General features: G+C 43.2%; 1 protein-coding gene across 3 annotated transcripts in view; it reads right to left on the reverse strand.

Annotated features, from left to right (window-relative positions):
- Positions 1 to 589: 589 nt before the first annotated feature.
- Positions 590 to 23128, reverse strand: part of si:dkey-192p21.6 (uncharacterized protein LOC565246 homolog) — a 29135-nt gene continuing 6596 nt past the window's right edge. The window contains exons 8-19 of one of the 3 annotated variants that reach the window (XM_058052632.1): positions 22598 to 22680; positions 19113 to 19189; positions 16846 to 16876; positions 16595 to 16755; positions 14846 to 14958; positions 9998 to 10119; positions 9468 to 9591; positions 9310 to 9396; positions 8196 to 8273; positions 5895 to 5965; positions 3468 to 3580; positions 3076 to 3401 (exon numbers count right to left, since the gene is read on the reverse strand). In XM_058052632.1, the coding sequence (XP_057908615.1) occupies positions 3220 to 3401; positions 3468 to 3580; positions 5895 to 5965; positions 8196 to 8273; positions 9310 to 9396; positions 9468 to 9591; positions 9998 to 10119; positions 14846 to 14958; positions 16595 to 16755; positions 16846 to 16876; positions 19113 to 19189; positions 22598 to 22680 (1242 nt within the window). In that variant the 3' untranslated portion in view covers positions 3076 to 3219. Of the gene's footprint in view, positions 1148 to 1218; positions 2556 to 3075; positions 3402 to 3467; positions 3581 to 5894; positions 5966 to 8195; positions 8274 to 9309; positions 9397 to 9467; positions 9592 to 9997; positions 10120 to 14845; positions 14959 to 16594; positions 16756 to 16845; positions 16877 to 19112; positions 19190 to 22597; positions 22681 to 23128 lie in introns of those variants that run through there. The other 2 variants (XM_058052641.1, XM_058052648.1) reach the window with 2 other exon arrangements.

Genomic DNA, 23128 nt, shown 5'->3' on the forward strand with positions numbered 1-23128 from the left:
AATCATAACAGTCATCATAATATGATATTGTAATCATAATAGTCATCATATGATGATATTGTAATCATAACAGTCATCATAATATGATTATATTGTAATCATAATAGTCATCATAATATGATGATATTGTAATCATAATAGTCATCATAATATGATGATATTGTAATCATAATAGTCATCATAATATGATATTGTAATCATAATAGTCATCATAATATGATGATATTGTAATCATAATAGTCATCATAATATGATATTGTAATCATAATAGTCATAATATGATGATATTGTAATCATAATAGTCATAATATGATGATATTGTAATCATAATAGTCATCATAATATGATGATATTGTAATCATAATAGTCATCATAATATGATGATATTGTTATCATAATAGTCATCATAATATGATGTTATCATAATAGTCATCATAATATGATGATATTGTAATCATAATAGTCATAATATGATGATATTGTAATAATAATAGTCATAATATGATGATATTGTAATCATAATAGTCATAATATGATGATATTGTAATCATAATAGTCATCATAATATACAAGATGATGTATTGTTGCTACGTGTTGGGAAAACAGCTTGTTAAATCTCACCTTTAGGCTGGGTGACAAACTGTGTGGGACCTAGTGTGTGTGTGTGTGTGTGTGTGTGTGTGTACATGAGTGTGTGTGTGTGTACATGAGTGTGTGTGTGTGTGTACATGAGTGTGTGTGTGTGTGTGTGCGTCTAAAGGCTGGGTCAGAGCGTGTACCAGGATAGCGTGTACCAGGATAGCGTGGAGCGATGCGCTGCTGCTGCCTCGGGGCAGGCCACCAGTGGCTCACACAGCAATCAGTGTCTTCATGTCTTCATGTCTTCATGCAGCAAGAACACCATCTAGATCTTTGTGGACTGCACGTCACAAGTTCTCAGGAGCTTCAGTCACGATCACTGGTTGTCTCTTTGGTTCCAACAAGGCATCAGTCTCTGTGCTGCGTATAAAAGTACTAAATAAGCCGCCATGGGGCCAAAGAAAGGCAGCACTTTGATATCGTGGCTGAGAAACACTTTCAGGTTCAAGGAATAAGTTGCCCTCACACCAGGATGATGGAGACGTCTGCATCAAGTGGACGTTCCACCCTGGTGAAGAACAACCAAATGAATGAAGCTAAAGTTGCAAAAGGGGTAAAGGCGATAACACAACAGAAACGACAAACAATCGAAGATGTTGAGAAGTCCTCATGGAGTAGGATTCCCTTTTAAACTCCTCCCTTCTCCTCTCAATATTATTCCTGGGAAAATTCCTTCATTTTTCATCAGTCCAAGTTTTCAGTTCACGGCAAACACAGGATTTGTGTATGATATCATCCTTTTAAGTCAAGGTTGTCGAGACGGTATCATTTATATTTCCACAGAATAGGAGAACCTCCTCGGACATCCTGTTTGCTCTCCCAAGGGACATAACGGATCATTATGCCATATAGGATTCTAAGAAGGCCGCATTAGAACACGGAATCTTGGATAAAGTTTCCACATGACAGACTATAGGTATCTGGAGACGTATGCATGACAACAATCAATAGCAACAAGGCTAGTCGCACCACAGTGGCATCCGAGGAGCATCCGAGGAGCATCTTATTTAATGCTGGGATGGCATCGTATTCCCATCTTCATCAGCATGTACTGCATGTCATCTATATCTATAACTATATCTATATATATATCTATATTATCAGCTCAAAGGGATGCTGCAGTAAGAGTGATAAATCCTCACGACGGTCACGAGGGTGCTGGAGCCTATCCCAGCTGTGATAAATGCTCTCGACACAAAAGTACCTCTCAATCCCGACCTTCACGTTTCTTCCCAGTCCCAACAATTGTCCCTGTAATGCATTCCCGATGCTGGAAGAGTGGTTTAGCAAAAAGGCTAATAATGGACTTTGTCTTCATCCAGAACCTGGCGAGCTCCTCCCGGGGATGGAACACCGCCTCACCAGACTATTTCATGTTACAAAGCTTCTATGAGCGCCCTAATAGGATTTGTGCGGGAAAAAAGGGCACAGGCGCTTTTCATGAAATAGTTGATTTGATGAACGAGGCTCATCGTGAGACGCATGCGTCACCTGACATGATGCTGATCCGTGCAGGAGAGACTAGGTCCATCATCCACAACCTTATGTGAGACATGAATATACACACACCATATAAAAATAGCTACAAAGAGGCACTTAAGAATTCACGTAATTACCAAAAGGTAATGAGAGCTCTTATTTTGGTAATCAGAGCCACGACTGCAGTGGATGTTGCTACGTCAAATCAGAGCACCCAGGAAGAAAGTAATAGTTAAGTAATAGTTAAGAGTTTTAGACATGAAGTTGCATCCTTTTTACTTCCTGTCATACAAATACTTCAAATACTTTTATATGTACATGTAATACATGTAAGGTATGATATATTGGATTTACTTTCCGTGATTCTCCAACAGGATGACTGCCAGAGGCGTTGGTCCAATTCATGTGAATTATGCATCTTGACCCCCGTTAAAGTCCTGTCATTCACACAGCAGATGGCACACACACACACACACACACACACACACACACACACACACACACCAAGAACAAGAGGGGTGGTCATGGCAACAGACCCGTACGGTTGTGACGGGCGTGTAGTGGCAGCACTTGGTCTAATTGGTTAAGTAGCACCTCCATGTTGGATTTAATGACTGTGATTAATTGGCATGGATGTCCTGCTCATCACTGCAGCTCTTAGCTTAAATAATATTTCACCATTTTGCCATCTGCAGGCCGGGAATCAGCTTATGGAAGTCTTACCTTAGTATGGTTAGAAGTAGAAGTAAGTCATTCAGTAGTAGTACTTCATTTGAATGTCATTTTAGTTCAAGTCTAGAAATATGTCACAGTAGAAATATCATAAACATCAAGTATAATTTGCCACCATTATTGTGAAACTAAAGATGAATAAATAATGACTACATTATTTCATAGTCTTATTAGTATTAAGGACGTGAAATACTGTAATAATGTGTGTGACGTCAAAGCCAATCATTTTGGTTGTTTTTATTAACCAAAGCCATGTGATTCATATGAGACAGTATTTGACAGTATGAAAATATACACCTGTAAGAGTAGTACTGCAGTACTGGACTGGCAAAGACGCTCCACCCTAAGGAGGGACAGGCGCTCCTTTTTTCAAATTTTAAGAAAAAACCTCTTCCTGTACAGCAGGTAGGCAACCATCACCCACAATGCAGTTCCCCATAAGCTTTGGAAGAGCCATTCCCAGTGGGAGGCCTGGAAGCGCATCTCCCAGCTGAACGGGAAGTAGAAGCCCAGGAGAGAGTGTCCGACGTACACCAAGATGGAGTTCATCCCTGAGGACGACAACTTCATGAAGTACTTTGGCTTCTATTTGCGTATACCGGGAACGTGCTCGGTACCTGGATATATGAATGGCTGGCCCCCCCACCAGCCCCGGACATCACAGACAAAGTACATGCCTCCCAGCAACAGGAAGGAGGAACAGCCCATGCAGGTCACGTAGGACAAGGACCTGGGGAAGGAGACCCAGTTGGGAATTGGGAGATATTCCAATTGTTCCGAACCACTCTGAGGTTACATGCAAGGCCCATAAACGCTCACTGGAGAACTTAACTCAACCCTGCCAGGCACCTTTGGGATGGACTACAACCAAGATGGTGGGCCAGCAGGCCCTCTCGAAGGTCCCCACAAATGGAGAGTTGATGCTGTTCTAGCGCCGAAGCCGGGACGGATTTGTGAGGCCAGCGGTCCTCAGACTTTGGTCCACAAAGTGCATGAAGCATCTGCAGCGGATCCTTGGCGTGTGCCCTGTGGCCTAGCGCCCCGTCGTGGCCTAGCGCCCCGTCGTGGCCTAGCGCCCCGTCGTGGCCTAGCGCCCCGTCGTGGCCTAGCGCCCCGTCGTGGCCTAGCGCCCCGTCGTGGCCTAGCGCCCCGTCGTGGCCTAGCGCCCCGTCGTGGCCTAGCGCCCCGTCGTGGCCTAGCGCCCCGTCGTGGCCTAGCGCCCCGTCGTGGCCTAGCGCCCCGTCGTGGCCTAGCGCCCCGTCGTGGCCTAGCACCAGCCCGCCGTGTCCCGTGGCCTAGCGCCCCGTCGTGGCCTAGCACCAGCCCGCCGTGTCCCGTGGCCTAGCGCCCCGTGGCCTAGCGCCAGCCCGCCGTGTCCCGTCTGTTCCTAAGTGCAAGGATGTTTGATGCCGTCTCATCTAATGCAAAGTGGCTGCCCCCCCCCACAGCCCCCCCTTTTTATCTGGGCTGAAGCGGGGCCAAAAAGGACTCTTGGCTGGGAGTTAATTACTGCTCCACATCCAGGCAGGGACTCGTACTCCACAGCTCGATAGCCTGTGCATGATGAACTGCCTATAAAAGCCCAGGCAGGTAATGGCGAGGGATGAGCGCCCTTTTAATGACGGGGGCGGGGTCCCGTGGAACATCACCCAGAATTTGCTTACACATCACAGATGAAATGGCGCTCTTCCTGGAGCAGCATTAAAAGATGCCCATCATATTCCGGGGAATGTGAAGGCGGAGCAACCTGGGTCAGCGTCTGAGCAAGTACACTCGTGCTGAAATACAAAGTTGTACTGCAAAAGGCGGGGTTTTTCTATAAATGTACACACGATATATCGTCTTATATTGGGTTGGTATTGGCCTTGTTTGGCATAAAAACATAAACATAAAAAACATAAATATGGCTACTAGAACTGGTCTACATCCCCACTTATTATAGATTAAAATGTTTCATCCATCTGCGATTAATTATGAGTTAACTTTTTTTTTTCCATTTGATGTTTTTTTTGCAAATATTTGAACTTTCTTCTTAAATATTTTTTTCAAGGACTTTATCCTTGAATATTTTGACAATATTTCCATAATGATGCTTGTAAAACAACAACTTTAGTTATTTATATATATATTTGAAATCATGTTATGTCTTTTAAAAACAACTTTAACTAATTATTTATTTTCTTTTGGTCATTTTTTTTCCTCATAAATATGACTTTATTCCTGGAATATTTTGACTTCATTCTTGTAACATTTTCACTTTTTTGGCAAACCTAATTTTCCAAAAAATTGCAACATGATTTGGGGTTTTGTTTGTTTTTCATATTAAAATTTAATGAAATCTTTCAAGTTTAAGCCACTAAAATGATGTTATTTTTTCCTCATAATATTACAACATTATTCATGTAAAATTATGAATTTTTCCTCAATAGATTTAAACGTTCTCCTAATATTTTGACTTTATTCTTGTGAAACTACTACGGAGTTTCCTTGTTGTGGTTTCTGTTGTTCTTGTTAAATTCTAATGTTCGAATGTTCATTCATTCATTTTCTACCACTCATGAGGGTCGCGGGGGTGCTGGAGCCTACCCCAGCTGTCTTCGGGCGAGAGGCGGGGTCCACCCTGGACTGGTCAACATAAACGTGTCGGCATATGCAAGATACTGAGCCTTGTGTTGTTCCATCAAGGCTTGGAAAAAGTCTGCACCGCGGACACGTTGATGCTTTTCCCAGATCCTTCTTCCATTCCCTCCCAGTGGAAGCGTGGCCTGCTTCTGCCGAGGCCGCCGGCGGGAGGGGGGGGGGGGGGGGGAAAGATAAAGGATCCCTATTTGGTAGCTGGCGTGAGGAAGAGTGATCACGTTAGGACGGACATCACCACTCTTCCTCACACGTCTGACCCCCACCCGGGTGATTATTTACCGTTGCGGTTGTCATTAGAGGAAACGAGCGGCGTCGTTTAGTGGCTGTGATTTGTGGCGCTCGGAACCGCCGCCCTTTCTTTTGTGAGGAAAGTATGTGGATTTAGAGGGTCAGGAAGCACTTACCAAAGGTTTTTATTGACAGGTATAAATCCTTCGTCTTGCGTGCACTTAGTAAGGATGGCTGCCGACATTCCCTGGGGGGGGAAACCAAACAGATTTCAAATCGATGAAGGGGGATAAAGCGAGCAGGCAACACAATCAAGCAAAGCCGGCAGATTACAGGATCGGGATCCATCGAGTCAAACAGATCGAACCGCAAACGCGAACGCTAGGGGTGGTTGATCCAAGAGGGCTGGACAGGACCACATAAACCAGTCAGGACCCGGTTGACCAGGATATGGAAGCAGATGAGCCTGGCATCAATAAGTCTGGGCCTGATCCCATTTAGATGGGATTTAGATCCAATATGTGGAGAAACATTTCGCTCCAAGCCGGGCCGGAGATCGGAATCAGCGCTTGTTGTGTGGATATCCATCACCCGTGTAGAGACCACAGAATCGATGGTGTGGAAATGGCCGCGGCGGGGATGAATTCAGCCTCCAGGCCGTCCAGGCTCTCCAGGCTGCGGGATGAGGCCGCTATGTGGGCCAGTCGCTCAATTTCAATCTCTCACTTGTGAAGCCTGATCATTGGACTTTAATTAACAGGGCTTGTTGTTTTTTTAGGGGGGGAAGAAGCTCTGCTGCCCCCGAATAATGATCCCTCATCAAAATCAGCGGCAAAGCGCTTTGGATATAGCTAACGTATGAAACATTTTCTTTCCTGCCTCCGCATCATCGTCAGGTTCTTACTACTCGGCTTGCTGATTCACTTTGTGGTTTAGTCAGATCTTAAGTACACACTTGGATCATCTATTTGACTCGATATCCATCCCCACGGCCCCTAAGCATCCACATCGTTAGCTGTTCTACCATGATGCCAAGGCAATCAGAAAGGTTGAATGTTTATTCATGGAGTCATGTGTTACTTCATCACTCCTCACTAAATGGCCGGAATTTAGTTCACTTCCTTCCAACCTAACCAGCTACAATAATGGGATTCCAACCAGAAACCAAATGTGGGAATTTGTCAACTTAAGACTGGAAGTTAATGACGGGAACTTTGGATGACACCTTGTCAATTGCTGGTCATACATAAATACAAAATATGTATATACATCGTGTGTATTCCATACAAAAATACACATTATTACTAAACACAATATTAGCTCATCCAGGGGTGTCCAAAGCACGGCCCAGGGGCTGTTTGCAATCTGCTGTACACTCCCAAAACATTATTTAACATTAAAAAAGAAAAAATCTGCAGTTTTTTATGACAATAAAGTCAAAATATTAAGAATGTAATCCGTAATAAGGTCAAAATATCATGGGAAAAAAGTTGGGAATTTAAAGAAAGCAACAGAAAAAATTAAAAATGGTTGAGAATAAAGTCAAAATATTGAGAAAAAAATGTGAGAAAACTCAGAATTTTACAAGAATAAAATAATAATAATATAAATATACATTATATAATAAATATGTAATAATATAAATATATTATATAATAAATATATAATAATATAAATATAATATAAATATAATATATAAATATATATATATAAATAATAATAAATATATAATAATGTCTCGATAGCGCTTATGCTCATTAGGGTCGGGGGGGCTGGGACACGGGGGCCCCTTCCTTTAATCCGGCGTACTTTGACTTCAAAGGAGCGAGGGCAGCCCGTCCAGCTCCGTCATCACTTTAGGTCACATGACTGCCAGTTGAGGATGCTTTTCTTTTCTTTCCTTCTTTCCTTCCTTCGTTCTTCACTTCCAGTATCTCTCTAGCCATTCATTTCCCGTGATGAAAATAATAATGGTAGGCGCTACAGTATGTCGGCTTCCCACACGGACGTCTGTCAATCTTGTCAGAGCGGACCAACAACCTCCTGTCACGTTTTGAGATGCAAAAGAGGTCATCTCATGTAACCCTGGCTTCTCCCTGTGGGACGCCTTCCCCCTCTGTGAGAAAGAGAGGCCAGCTTGGCTCTTTTTCTTCCTTTTTGTGTTTGGAGACCACCCAGAATGGCGTGAAGCTCCGACACAAACGTGACCCCCAAGCTACGATGGGATTTGAACTTTTTTTAATGCTTTTAATCTCCCGCTGTTCAAGCAGTTTATCAGCGCCGCCATTTGCTGTTTGGTGTGCAAATATTTGCACAGACTTGGCATGCAGGTGAGCAAAGCGACCTTGGTCGACCTTGGTCTCCATTGGTCAAACGGGAGCACAAAGTACCTCAGCCAATATGCAATCTTATATACAACTATATACTATAATACAGACGTGTGAGGTCATCAAATACTAGCACCAATATGTACCTACCAATACGATGGCCCACACCAGGAACCTGCACAGGATGTGGATGTTCTTCCCCTTGAAGAAGACGATGATTTTCCCTGCCTGGGGGGAGATAAGGGCGGATACGTTACAAATGCATTTTTTGGCCTTGGGTAACCAAATAGGCCTGGGAGGTGTCCCTGATGTGGCGCTCACATTTCTTCACCCCGCGGAGCCAGATGTGGGGTGGAAGTCATCTGCCGCCCGTCTTTAATTTGGTGATGATGAATGCGTTCCAGCCAGGAACGTTAGCATGCGCCACACCTGGCGTGGCGGCTAACACGCATTGACTGATGGCTTCGGTCTCAACGGCGCGGCGGGAAATGAGAAATGGGGGATTTTGGAAGGTACGAGCTCACGCTGACAATTTCAACTACGGCAGAAACATTCCTGCTCAAAATTCCAAGGATTTCCTGACAGCATGTTGCCAGGATTTGGATTTATGTGAAAACTATCAGACATTATTTGTACAGTCAAACCTTGGTTTTTGGACGCCACAGCTTTCAGAGCATTTTCTTTTTGTTGCAAACTGTGGCCAGTGGACCAGGACCAGATCCAGATCCAGGACCAGGACCACCAAGCATCATAATCCATCTTACCGGTCATTAAACGTTTATTACAAGTATAACATGGAAACTGTAGCCACCAACACGACTGTCAAGGTTTGAAGTTCCGTGTTTAGCGCTTAGTTGTTGTTCATCACCAACGTAGGAGTAGTAGTCGATTTATGTGATGCGTTTAAGGACCACCTACTACTACGTACAGCCAGCCTCTCCGCCAAACCTTTTCACCCAAAGTTTGCCTACTCCTGCTGTAGTCTGTTTACTATGTCGTGTATTGCTCCATGAATTTAAATGCTCAAAGGTGGCTCACTGCTAAATAATCCACCATGGGGCCAAAGAAAGGAATTGGATAAAGAAGGTGTTTATTGGATTTGATGTACGGAAAGTCTGGATCAACAATGACTTCTATCTATTATCATTTCTTTAAGAAACTTTTTCACTGATTTTGGGGCATTAAGAAAATTAAATAGGCTTCAATTATTGATATTATACTCTGAGGTAAAAAAAAAAAATCAATTCCACATAAGGTGTCTTACCTGCATTCCCATAAAACCCATCACAATGGAGTTGATCGTTCCAAGAATCCCCTCGGGGTCAAACGGTTGCGTGGTGTGATACATTTCCTGCAGAAGGTCAACTGAAGGTTAAAGGTAAACTGGTACCACTACTGCGACATCCAAAGAAAAAGACTTACTTTGCACGTGGGGTACCTGTACATGTTGTCACCAAACATCCACTTGTCGATGTGTCCCGCCGCCCCCCCAGTGCAGTTTGGGTAAAGACCATGATCCCCAATTCCACCAGCTCCTAAATACCCTCTGATGACAAGGCAGATATTAAAATGAGGTCAGAGGATGAAATATGAAATATGCAAGATAGATATTTTAGCGTGGACAGCATCAGGCTAGCGCTCGTACGTGCACACGTTTGGCATGTTGCATGTTAGGAGAAAGACGGGAAAAGCAGCACTTAGCCGAGGACTCGGAGCGAGGAAGATGGATCCTCTTCCTCCGCTCCTCTTAGCGCACATGACAGACCCAGATAGTCTAATTAGGCCTTCTCCAGCGCCCATGCAGGCCCATGCAGGCCCATAAATCACTGTAAACCACTGTAAATCATAACACCGGCAGCACAAGGTGCTCACTAACTGCTGCTGGACGCCATTAAGGGCGGGAATGCTTTGAAATATTTATTAGGATTATTTAGCGGACCTCCGGTACATACGTGGGGCAGTTGGGTACAGGCAGGAGGAAGGTGACGCACAACCACAAAGTCTCCAAGAGGATGATGATGAGCCACTGGGGCCAGTACAAAACCACGTCCTGGATCGGGGACCACCATCGACCCTGCGGCACAAAACCATTGGATTCAATTTCAATGGCTGTATAATATAACATAACATATAAGATAGAAAATATAACATATCAAATATAACATATAGCAGGAATATTGGTATAATTGGCCCCGGACTTTATGCCACATTGTTTTGGTGTTTTGACCTCATTAGTCAATCAAATACGTGTTAGCAGCCTGTTAGCTTCATGCTACATGTAAACATCAAGTAGAAGTCAGTGTGTTGCTCATCTATGATATCAGTTGACGCCTTAGTCCTTTCCCGACTAACTCAGTTAAACCCCAAGTCTTAGGAAAGGTATCACAAAAACCCCAAGTCTTAGGAAAGGTATCACAAAAACCCCAAGTCTTAGGAAAGGTATCACAAAAAACCCCAAGTCTTAGGAAAGGTATCACAAAAACCCCCAAGTCTTAGGAAAGGTATCACAAAAACCCCAAGTCTTAGGAAAGGTATCACAAAAACCCCAAGTCTTAGGAAAGGTATCACAAAAAACCCCAAGTCTTAGGAAAGGTATCACAAAAACCCCCAAGTCTTAGGAAAGGTATCACAAAAACCCCCAAGTCTTAGGAAAGGTATCACAAAAACCCCCAAGTCTTAGGAAAGGTATCACAAAAACCCCAAGTCTTGGGAAAGGTATCACAAAAACCCCAAGTCTTGGGAAAGGTATCACAAAAACCCCAAGTCTTAGGAAAGGTATCACAAAAACCCCAAGTCTTAGGAAAGGTATCACAAAAACCCCAAGTCTTAGGAAAGGTATCACAAAAACCCCAAGTCTTAGGAAAGGTATCACAAAAACCCCAAGTCTTGGGAAAGGTATCACAAAAACCCCAAGTCTTGGGAAAGGTATCACAAAAACCCCAAGTCTTAGGAAAGGTATCACAAAAAACCCAAGTCTTAGGAAAGGTATCACAAAAACCCCAAGTCTTAGGAAAGGTATCACAAAAAACCCCAAGTCTTAGGAAAGGTATCACAAAAACCCCAAGTCTTAGGAAAGGTATCACAAAAACCCCCAAGTCTTAGGAAAGGTATCACAAAAACCCCAAGTCTTGGGAAAGGTATCACAAAAACCCCAAGTCTTGGGAAAGGTATCACAAAAACCCCAAGTCTTAGGAAAGGTATCACAAAAACCCCAAGTCTTAGGAAAGGTATCACAAAAACCCCAAGTCTTGGGAAAGGTATCACAAAAACTCCATGTCTTAGGAAAGGTATCACAAAAACCCCAAGTCTTGGGAAAGGTATCACAAAAACCCCAAGTCTTAGGAAAGGTATCACAAAAACCCCAAGTCTTGGGAAAGGTATCACAAAAACCCCAAGTCTTGGGAAAGGTATCACAAAAACCCCAAGTCTTGGGAAAGGTATCACAAAAACCCCAAGTCTTGGGAAAGGTATCACAAAAACCCCAAGTCTTGGGAAAGGTATCACAAAAACCCCAAGTCTTAGGAAAGGTATCACAAAAACCCCCAAGTCTTAGGAAAGGTATCACAAAAACCCCAAGTCTTAGGAAAGGTATCACAAAAACCCCAAGTCTTAGGAAAGGTATCACAAAAACCCCAAGTCTTAGGAAAGGTATCACAAAAACCCCAAGTCTTAGGAAAGGTATCACAAAAACCCCAAGTCTTAGGAAAGGTATCACAAAAACCCCAAGTCTTGGGAAAGGTATCACAAAAACCCCAAGTCTTAGGAAAGGTATCACAAAAACCCCAAGTCTTAGGAAAGGTATCACAAAAACCCCCAAGTCTTAGGAAAGGTATCACAAAAACCCCAAGTCTTAGGAAAGGTATCACAAAAACCCCAAGTCTTAGGAAAGGTATCACAAAAACCCCAAGTCTTAGGAAAGGTATCACAAAAACTCCATGTCTTAGGAAAGGTATCACAAAAACCCCAAGTCTTGGGAAAGGTATCACAAAAACCCCAAGTCTTAGGAAAGGTATCACAAAAACCCCAAGTCTTAGGAAAGGTATCACAAAAACCCCAAGTCTTAGGAAAGGTATCACAAAAACCCCAAGTCTTGGGAAAGGTATCACAAAAACTCCAAGTCTTAGGAAAGGTATCACAAAAACTCCAAGTCTTAGGAAAGGTATCACAAAAACCCCCAAGTCTTAGGAAAGGTATCACAAAAACCCCAAGTCTTGGGAAAGGTATCACAAAAACCCCAAGTCTTAGGAAAGGTATCACAAAAACCCCAAGTCTTGGGAAAGGTATCACAAAAACCCCAAGTCTTGGGAAAGGTATCACAAAAACCCCAAGTCTTAGGAAAGGTATCACAAAAACCCCAAGTCTTAGGAAAGGTATCACAAAAACCCCAAGTCTTAGGAAAGGTATCACAAAAACCCCAAGTCTTGGGAAAGGTATCACAAAAACCCCAAGTCTTAGGAAAGGTATCACAAAAACCCCAAGTCTTAGGAAAGGTATCACAAAAACCCCAAGTCTTAGGAAAGGTATCACAAAAACCCCAAGTCTTAGGAAAGGTATCACAAAAACCCCAAGTCTTAGGAAAGGTATCACAAAAACCCCAAGTCTTAGGAAAGGTATCACAAAAACCCCAAGTCTTGGGAAAGGTATCACAAAAACCCCAAGTCTTAGGAAAGGTATCACAAAAACCCCCAAGTCTTAGGAAAGGTATCACAAAAACCCCAAGTCTTAGGAAAGGTATCACAAAAACCCCAAGTCTTAGGAAAGGTATCACAAAAACCCCAAGTCTTAGGAAAGGTATCACAAAAACCCCAAGTCTTAGGAAAGGTATCACAAAAACCCCCAAGTCTTAGGAAAGGTATCACAAAAACCCCCAAGTCTTAGGAAAGGTATCACAAAAACCCCAAGTCTTAGGAAAGGTATCACAAAAACCCCAAGTCTTGGGAAAGGTATCACAAAAACCCCAAGTCTTGGGAAAGGTATCACAAAAACCCCAAGTCTTAGGAAAGGTATCACAAAAACCCCAAGTCTTAGGAAAGGTATCACAAAAACCCCAAGTCTTAGGAAAGGTATCACAAAAACCCCAAGTCTTAGGAAAGGTATCACAAAAACCCCAAGTCTTGGGAAAGGTATCACAAAAACCCCAAGTCTTAGGAAAGGTATCACAAAAAACCCAAGTCTTAGGAAAGGTATCACAAAAACCCCAAGTCTTAGGAAAGGTATCGCAAAAAACCCCAAGTCTTAGGAAAGGTATCACAAAAACCCCAAGTCTTAGGAAAGGTATCACAAAAACCCCCAAGTCTTAGGAAAGGTATCACAAAAACCCCAAAGTCTTAGGAAAGGTATCACAAAAACCCCAAGTCTTAGGAAAGGTATCACAAAAACCCAAGTCTTGGGAAAGGTATCACAAAAACCCCAAGTCTTAGGAAAGGTATCACAAAAACCCAAGTCTTGGGAAAGGTATCACAAAAACCCCAAGTCTTGGGAAAGGTATCATAAAAACCCCAAGTCTTAGGAAAGGTATCACAAAAACCCAAGTCTTAGGAAAGGTATCACAAAAACCCCAAGTCTTAGGAAAGGTATCACAAAAACCCAAGTCTTGGGAAAGGTATCACAAAAACCCCAAGTCTTGGGAAAGGTATCATAAAAACCCCAAGTCTTAGGAAAGGTATCACAAAAACCCCAAGTCTTAGGAAAGGTATCACAAAAACCCCAAGTCTTGGGAAAGGTATCACAAAAACCCCAAGTCTTAGGAAAGGTATCACAAAAACCCCAAGTCTTGGGAAAGGTATCACAAAAACCCCAAGTCTTGGGAAAGGTATCACAAAAACCCCAAGTCTTAGGAAAGGTATCACAAAAACCCCAAGTCTTAGGAAAGGTATCACAAAAACCCCAAGTCTTAGGAAAGGTATCACAAAAACCCCCAAGTCTTGGGAAAGGTATCACAAAAACCCCAAGTCTTAGGAAAGGTATCACAAAAACCCCAAGTCTTGGGAAAGGTATCACAAAAACCCCAAGTCTTAGGAAAGGTATCACAAAAACCCCAAGTCTTAGGAAAGGTATCACAAAAACCCCATGTCTTAGGAAAGGTATCACAAAAACCCCAAGTCTTAGGAAAGGTATCACAAAAACCCCAAGTCTTAGGAAAGGTATCACAAAAACCCCAAGTCTTGGGAAAGGTATCACAAAAACCCCAAGTCTTAGGAAAGGTATCACAAAAACCCCAAGTCTTAGGAAAGGTATCACAAAAACCCCAAGTCTTAGGAAAGGTATCACAAAAACCCCAAGTCTTAGGAAAGGTATCACAAAAACCCCAAGTCTTGGGAAAGGTATCACAAAAACCCCAAGTCTTAGGAAAGGTATCACAAAAACCCCAAGTCTTAGGAAAGGTATCACAAAAACCCCAAGTCTTAGGAAAGGTATCACAAAACATGTTTTGAGAGTTCTCCAATTAAGGTTTTACACGCATAAAACAATTCCAAAAAAGTGATAACATTAAAGGTTACCCTCACTGAAGATGTGATTGTTGCCAAAGACACAATGTGGCAGCAAGATCAACACGGACACCACCTGCATGTTTTGCCATGAGTTATTTCCTATCAAATGCTGGCACTTGCAACTTTCTTTGTCTCCAGTTTGGGTTATTTTGCAGACGTGTTAAAGACTACTGTTATTAATGAGCAGCTGGTGATGCTATGCCCCCCCCCCCCCCATTTAATTGATATTTTCCAAGAGTCCAGAAACGTTTGGCCAAAAATAAAATCATTGTGATGAAAGTGGTGAAAGAAAGCAGTGGAGGTTCTTACTGGTTTCTGTTGATGGTCTTGGTGTCCCCATGAAGTCTGCAGCAGAGCCAAGATGAAGTAGGTGAAGGCCAGACGCTGGAGCACACCCGGGATCCTGAGCCAGGACCAGGACACTGCAGCACACCAAGGAAGCCTCAGTGATGCATTCATGAACTCAGACATGCAATAACTGATTATAAATCATATCATAAATCAGCAAACCCATAATATTGGTAACGGGATCTTCCCAACCATCCCACCAGTACAAACACTACATTCCCAAGAGGACTAAGAACAGAACAAGTGGGGAATGTCGGCATGCCGGATACGGACGTTGTGGGGCGCGGAGCAAAGGTTCCCAGATATCTGCTGGTCTGGACGGATAGAGGAGGATGAGATTGATCGTTGGCTGAGAGATTGATATTGATTGATATTAATCTACACATTAGTTCATTGAAAAGCTCAAAAAACGATCCCAATCCCAATCATTGATCAGCTCACATCCAATAGGAGGAGGAAGCTTACGGACGTCACATTCCTTAATGTGGAGGTTCCACCCCAAGATGATTAGTCCTTCTGTTGCCTAGTAACGCTAAGAGTAAAAAAAATAAATAATAACTATGTAAAATCTATTCTGCAACAGGTTGTGTAGTTTTTATAGTAAAAGGTTAGCGCGCAGGCCACACAGCTAAGTGACCCGGGTTCAATTCCCATGCATGTGTGGGTTTTCTACGGGTACTCTGGTACCCCCCAATCCAAAAACATGCTAGGCTAATCCCCCCCAAATTGTCCATAGGTATGAATGTGAGTGTGAATGGTTGTTTGTCTATATGTGCCCTGGGATTGGCTGGCCACCAGTCCAGGGTGTACCCCGCCTCTCACCCAAGACAGCTGGGATAGGCTCCAGCACCCCCGTGACCCTGGTGAGGATAAGCGGTATAAAATGGATGTATGGTTATAAACATTCCTTATACTCAATATTTGGCTGAAAATTGATATTTCAAATGGGGGGGGGTTCTCTTTTATGGTAATCAAAATGTTGATCGCTGTAAAGTTTATCTGAGGCGAATCAGGGATGATGTCAAAGGTCACACTGAAGCCGATTGAGATCATGTGACCGCGTTCTCTTACGAGATCCAACCTCCATACTGTCGCTAGTCTTCGCTAGCGCGCCCTCGGAGGCCGAGGTGGACGCTGCAGTTTCTGCTAAAAGTGTTGTTGTGGGACGCCAAGGAGCAGCTGCACGGGGCAGAGGGCTGTAATTCTATCCGTTTGGAATCGGCCATTACCGCGCCGCTTGTTTTTGCTCAATCTCCCCTGTTAAACGTCCCTTGGTGCTGGATTGGGAACGCACACACACACAATAACAATATTTTTGTTAACCCTGTTACCCAGACATGCACCCAGGAAAAAAAAAGTCCATTAGCATGTGGCTAATGTGTGAAAGGCGCCCAGTGCTCCCCAGGTGGAAGATGAAATGAGGACCTGCACCTTTTAGCCCAAAGCATGGAATAAGGAGCCATGCTTTTAGTGTACTATATAATAATATAATAATATAATAAAATATAAGATATAAATAAGATAATACTTTTTTACAGATAGGACCTGTGCTGCTCCCCAGTCCTCCACCCAGGTACATTATTTATGGGGCGAGTGGACGGCTATTACGCTTTAATGATGTTCCCAGCACAGAAGTGAAGTAAATAACAAACCCGTCCGCAAACAGGATGTTCTTGTTCCATTAGCAGCGCACGCTAATTTGGCACCTACGTGGTCCATCTCGGGGGGAGTAGTTGAGGAAGCAGAAGCCGAGCATCAGCAGGACCAAAGTTCTCCACGTGATCTTTTGCAGCAGCTGCAGGCGGCCCACGCCTCTCCTCTGCATGGACCTGAACGCCATCACCACCGAAGTCCCGATGATGAAGACGAACCTGGAGGAAGCAACATGTGACGTGAAGAAGGTCGACTTTTTTAGCTTTCAGCTTCTTCAAATGAATGCGCTAACGAGGAAAAGAACCTACCACGGCATGACCAGGTCTGCCACAGTCAGACCTGGAAGAACGGAAACGAGGGTATGATTTTCCAAGTGAACAAAGAACATGTGGTCCCTAAAAGAAGAGCCTCTGTTATCAATATGATTAATAATCAGGTATACTTCTGTGGCAGTAGAGGCCCTTCAGCGCAGAAAAGATTCATCAGATGGCCTCTGAAATCAATATAGAGTTATAGATCTGGCAAAAATGCTATTATGGACTTGAAGTGAGCACAACTGCAGGCAAAAAAAGACATTTGAAATAAAAAAACAACTTATGATTAATTTTGGCTTTGCTTCCTACTCATTCATTTTCTAGCATCTACAGTTTCATACAGCCTCCAACGCTCCTCCTCCTCCTCCTCCTCCTCCTCCTCCTCCTCCTCCTCCTCCTCCTCCTCCTCCTCCTCCTCCTCCTCCTCCTCCTCCTCCTCCTCCTCCTCCTCCTCCTCCTCCTCCTCCTCCTCCTCCTCCTCCTCCTCCTCCTCCGTCAGTAACAATGCACACTGCTGGAATTCATCTGGGATGGGACGGGGTGATCACTGGCACCAATTATTATTTGCTATGAAATCATCTTGATTATAATGATTGATTGAATGATTGATTATAATTACTAATACTTAATACTAGGGTCGGTTGTACGTTTTTTTTTTTTTTTTAAGAAAATATCAAAAATAGAATAGAAAAAATGGGGAATATAGAACTAAAACAAGAAAGATACAATCACATAATGGTTATTGCGACCAAAAGGTACTAATATTATCACAATAGATTTCAAATTCAGTGCAGAAATATCGTCTATTTGGCATGACTTGAGGGTTTGTTGTTTCCCCGTTCTGCCATCCTGTCCTGTGTTATCATTTCTCTATTATTTGGTGAGCCCATGCAGCCTACTTTGTTTTGGTGATTTGCCGTTTTAGTCAGCGAGTTAGCTCAGTGGGAGCTCTTCTTTTGAATTCATGAAAGACTCTATTGAGTTTACTTCTACAATCTTAGGAAACATGACACAATATGCCTTCCACCATCTTTCATTATGGGGAATAAAACCACGTAGCACGAGAGCAAACATCATCTGACTGGGGTCTGACTATGTTTGTTCTACAGGCTTTCAACTTTTGACTGAACACCAGATGCTAAACACAGTACTATGTAGTAATGATGAAGTACATTACCATTAGGGATGTGCAGCTCGATATCCAAATATCGATACTTCTGATACCAGCTGTTCCTGCTCTAAAATCGGTTTTCAAATGAAAATGTGGATAGTTTTACTTCTGAGGCAAACAAGCAGTGTTTCTAGCCTTCTTTATAAATATATTATATTTTTATTCTTTTATATTGCAGCCATGATCCAAAGCAAAGCGACACCCCGTGGTGTAACCGTGTTAGTCAGCAAAAAACTACAGATTCTCCCACTGATGACATCATAGACGGGATTTCCGGTGTCTGTTTCCATTTATTAGTAAGCTAGTAGGCTGCTAACCAGAATATTAGCTGAGATCTCATGCAGCGTATCGATAAAGGACTCAGTTGGCTAGGTTGGATGCTAACTGTAAACTGTACACAAACCAGGCTAAATGTAAGCGTAAATTCCAACATTAACCAAAAAACATGCTAATCAGGGAATATCGAGGTTCCACTGTACAAGTGTGAAAAGGAGAAAGACAATTGAAAGGTATATAATAATAAAAAGGCATATAATAGTATTGGATTTGAATCCATTTGAATTTGCACATGGCAATATACTGAGATAGGCAAAATTATACAGTTCATTTGAAGTTATTGTGTGATTGATTCGCTTTTTAAAATATGTTTTAAATCTCTTGTGACATAAGATCTTGACAGCCACAGTAGATACTATATTACACATACAGTATATACTATATTACACATACAGTATATACTATATTACACATACAGTATATACTATATTATACATACAGGTGCATCTCAATAAATTAGAATATCTTTGAAAAGTTTCTGTATTTCCTTAATGTCTTAATCATGTTGATGATTGTAGCTTCCGGCTAATAAAAAACCCAAATTAGTGTCTAATAAAATTAGAAAAATGGTCAAAAAGTTAAATATCGTTATATATACTTGTCAAAAAAATGTACTGCAAAACCTTTCCCGGTCATCAATTGGTCTCTCAGTTTGAATTCCCCTCCCAAATGCAAATATTGTCATTTATTGAGATGATAAGTGATGACTAAAGTTGTGTATTTTCTCTGCCAACAAAACATTATTGGACTTCACCGTTCCATGGTGCATGCTGGAAGAACCAGTAGCCTCCTCCTCCGTAGTTGACGAACACCATCACCGTGAGGGCAAACCTAGAGACGGCATGAGTGAACAGCGGAGGAACATGTTTACTCATTTGGCAGAAAAGCTCAATTTTCATGCACACGGAGGGAAAAATGTTGGAAATGGAAAAACATCGGCGTACGCAACGACCGAACGAGGCCATGTTTTGTGTACGCAAGCGGCAGCCGCATCCTGTGGTCGTAGTTCAGCACGTAGGCCTGGATGGAAAAGATCTCCACAGGCGTCCTGAACACATCTTTGGAACCGAAGGTGTACTTTTTAAAATGACGCCACATTCCGCATGCAGGAAAATGCAACCTGAGCATTATGAATCACTCAGGAAATGAACACTTGTCCTCTGGATCTCCTCGAGCAGGAGTGCTGACTGCAGGCCTCGCGTCTAATATATGATACACTTTATGCTCGGAGCCGGCCAAGGCTGCTGAAACGCTGCCCGCCTGATGGAGCGCTTCGCCCAATGGCGTGGTCTGGCATTACGCAACATCAAGAGAAGTGTGGTGGCATGCTGCCGGCTGCATCCGTTCACCGTCTGATTTGCGTGTCATGCGGCAGCAACAAGAAGGTCTTTAAAGGTCGTAATGACATCAGTAGAAGTTCCCGTCTGATAAGGTGCCTCCAGTCTCCATCGGATTACGGCGCCAAGCCATTACTGATCTTTTAGCTCCCGACCTGCAGATACGAGATTTTAATCAGCCGCTATCTTCTCCAAGGGCCATCAAAGTGGGGTATGTGCACGTGACCATGCGCTCAATCCCGTGCGGTAATATATCACGGGGGTTTTGACCGGCCTATCCATTAGTCGCCATAGCGACGGAGACAAAGGTTAAACAAGTGACCAGACAGTCCTGGTAAAAGAAATGACTGAGATATGAGTTAATTGGCCATCTCGCTAATGAATCGCTAATGAAGGACACTTGAACTTCACCAAAATTGTTTTTAATGTCTAACCTTCTATATCTGACTGCTGTGCCCCGCCCCGCTTTTTGAATGAATGTTGTATTTTGGTGTGTCTTTTATTCTGTTTACTTGCTCTATTCAACTTCATTCTTTTGTGAAGTGTCTTTGAGTATCTTGAAAAGCGCTATACAAATAAAATGTATTATTATTATAAAATGCACGAGACCGTGTTTTTTTCACTCGGTGGTATTTTGTGACGAATAAATGTATTTGCAGGTTATGTCACGACTCCTAATTAGTTTCATCCATAAATAATCCTGATTGATTGGCGAGCCAAATGCTATCAGTGATTGACACGCAACAGATGACGTGTAGATAGACCTGGTCTGCAGTAGTAAAAGTACTTAGGACTCGCTTAGAGACCCCCTCCATTTCAATTCCTGGGCATCCATTTGCAATGCAGGGGAAAATGCTGCAACCTCATAAACGCTGCAGGACCAAAAGAAATGCAAATGAAATATGCCGCCAATGCCAACACGCACCAAGCCATGGAACGACTGCAGGAGGGAAATGGTGCAGGTTCACGGAACAGAACCAGACATGAGCCAGACTACCGGGGGTGCTGGACATAAACACGTAGTATTGGGATAAGGTACATAGTTGAGGTTCTGGCTCTGCGGCCAAACACTCGGACATTTGTGAAACCCAATCAGAGAAAAAGCTGGCTGTCAGTCAAACAGGCGAGAGAACGAGTCAGCCATCTGGCGTTGAGCTGCCAATCCACCGGTGGCTTTATTATTTGTACCGCCACAAAAATACTGACGGTGCAATTTCTACCGTGCAAAAAAAAAAAAAAAAAAAAAAAGGTGACAAGCTTTTAGTCGTGGAGCACAAGATTAAAATAGGAACCCTTTTAGAAAAATGAACATGCGACCGTCACTTCTTCACACGTCTCTGTATATCATGTCAGCGGGGCAATTATTAGAAAACCTTTGCTTTCGCTTCGGAGAATGAATCAGCATTTTTATGCGAGGCGGCCGATGCTCTCCGAGGCAAGGCGTTGTTACTCATCGAGGGCGTGGCTCATAAGTCAAGGGGGTCGGGCTCTGCCAGGTATTTGACATTATTATAGGGAAGCACGTGTGGGACAGGTACACGACAACCGACCATACGTTCATTGGAAATAGGAGTTTAGCACGGTTAATTGCTTCCAGACATACTATGACAAGTGAATGTCCACAAAGGATTCCTTATTTTGAAATATTTTGCAGCTAGAGCATAGAAATGTGTTTACTGTAGTAGAGCCCTCTAGACATGACATAACACCCCTATAGTGACCTTTGCACTCTTATCGCCCGATATTCATTAAAATGACTTGGGTTGCAGTAAATGGGTTCGACACGAGGGGAGAAGAGTGAGGGGAACAGGAAGTGACGTCATGCTTTACTGCGGCAAAAGTTTGGGATTATCGTTTAGGATTATTTCATTCCAACCTGCAGGAAAGTCTGGTGCTTGTGTGTCTCATGGAACATTCCAGTAAAAGTGCTGACCCCGAGTGACCTTTGTGGTAACGCCGTTACTCCCAACACTTGCTCCGGTATTCATTCATTCATTTTCTACCGCTTTTCCTCACGAGGGTCCGGGGGGGTGCTGGAGCCTATCCCAGCTGTCTTCGGGCGAGAGGCGGGGTACACCCTGGACTGGTCGCCAGCCAATCACAGGGCACATATAGACAAACAACCATTCACACTCACATTCATACCTATGGACAATTTGGAGTCACCAATTAACCTAGCATGTTTTTGGAATGTGGGAGGAAACCGGAGTACCCGAAGAAAACCCATGCATGCACGGGGAGAACATGCAAACTCCACACAGAGACGGCCGAGGGTGGGAATCGAACCCTGGTCGACCGCCGTGCCGCCCCCTTGCTCCGGTATATGAATGACATTTTAGCGGATATGAGCAAACATGGAGAAATGAAATATCGTTGGTCCTTCCTTGAACCTTTGCTAACAGTTAGCCAGCTGAACTCCCAAAATAAATAAACCCAAGTGCAGTTTTTGGGTCGCATGAATATGCAGTGTGGTTTCCAGATAATTTAGTATCCTAATGGAAGCCACAGATGCAGAAGATGTAACCCCCCCCCGTCCCCCCCCATTTTGGCAGGAGATCTACGGCCATGTGCATGCGTGCTGATATGTTGACTGTATTATTACATCAATTATTTGGCACGAGGGAGGTCAGAGCCACACCAGCATCCTGTTTCCAGATAGACGTGGTCTGTGTCCCCCCCAGGCCACAATTAAGGAGAGCGGGGGCCCAGATTCAATCACACTCATCCATCCTGCCCAATAGCAACACGGCCCGAGCCCATATCAGACCTTGAGTCCCAAGCTCCACCGCCTGCCGGCAAACGCTCGGGGGCGATGTGGCCAGACTGTGACCCCGTAATTCATCATTACGTTGCGTCTGTACATTTTCATCATCGGCAGGAAAAAAAAGCTTGACTCACGTACCCTCGAAACGTGTCCAGGGAACGCAGACGTGTTGCTTTCACTTTGGTGGCGCTGCCCTCAACGTTCCCAGCATGCGTTTCGTCCTGCAGATGCAATAAGAGGGGGGGGGGGGATAATATTAGTACCAAAATCCTAAATGGATGATATTTTAATTAGCAGCATTTGTCATCTCAACATCCAGGCCTTTTTTATGTGCAGTAATTCCTCGCCAATTTCACGCCTTTGCAGAAGTACATTAACTAATAAATCTTGCTGTTTTGTGGACAAATACCTCATATTATTAATAAAAATAATATGTAAAAAATAATAAAAATGCATAATTAAGCAAATGCTACATTAGTGTACAAGTATTGTGAAACATAAAAAAGGCTAAATGAAGTCAAATACAACTATAAGGCTATACTATATGTAGTATTCCACACTGGTCACCAGGTGTCAGTACAGTTCAGTGAGATACACAAGCACCAGACTGTGGTATCTGATGAATGTAAGAACGTGCACAATTGGAAGAGAAATTGGATATGAAATTTG

This window comes from Doryrhamphus excisus, chromosome 2 (assembly GCF_030265055.1).
Source record: "Doryrhamphus excisus isolate RoL2022-K1 chromosome 2, RoL_Dexc_1.0, whole genome shotgun sequence".
NCBI lineage: Eukaryota > Metazoa > Chordata > Actinopteri > Syngnathiformes > Syngnathidae > Doryrhamphus > Doryrhamphus excisus.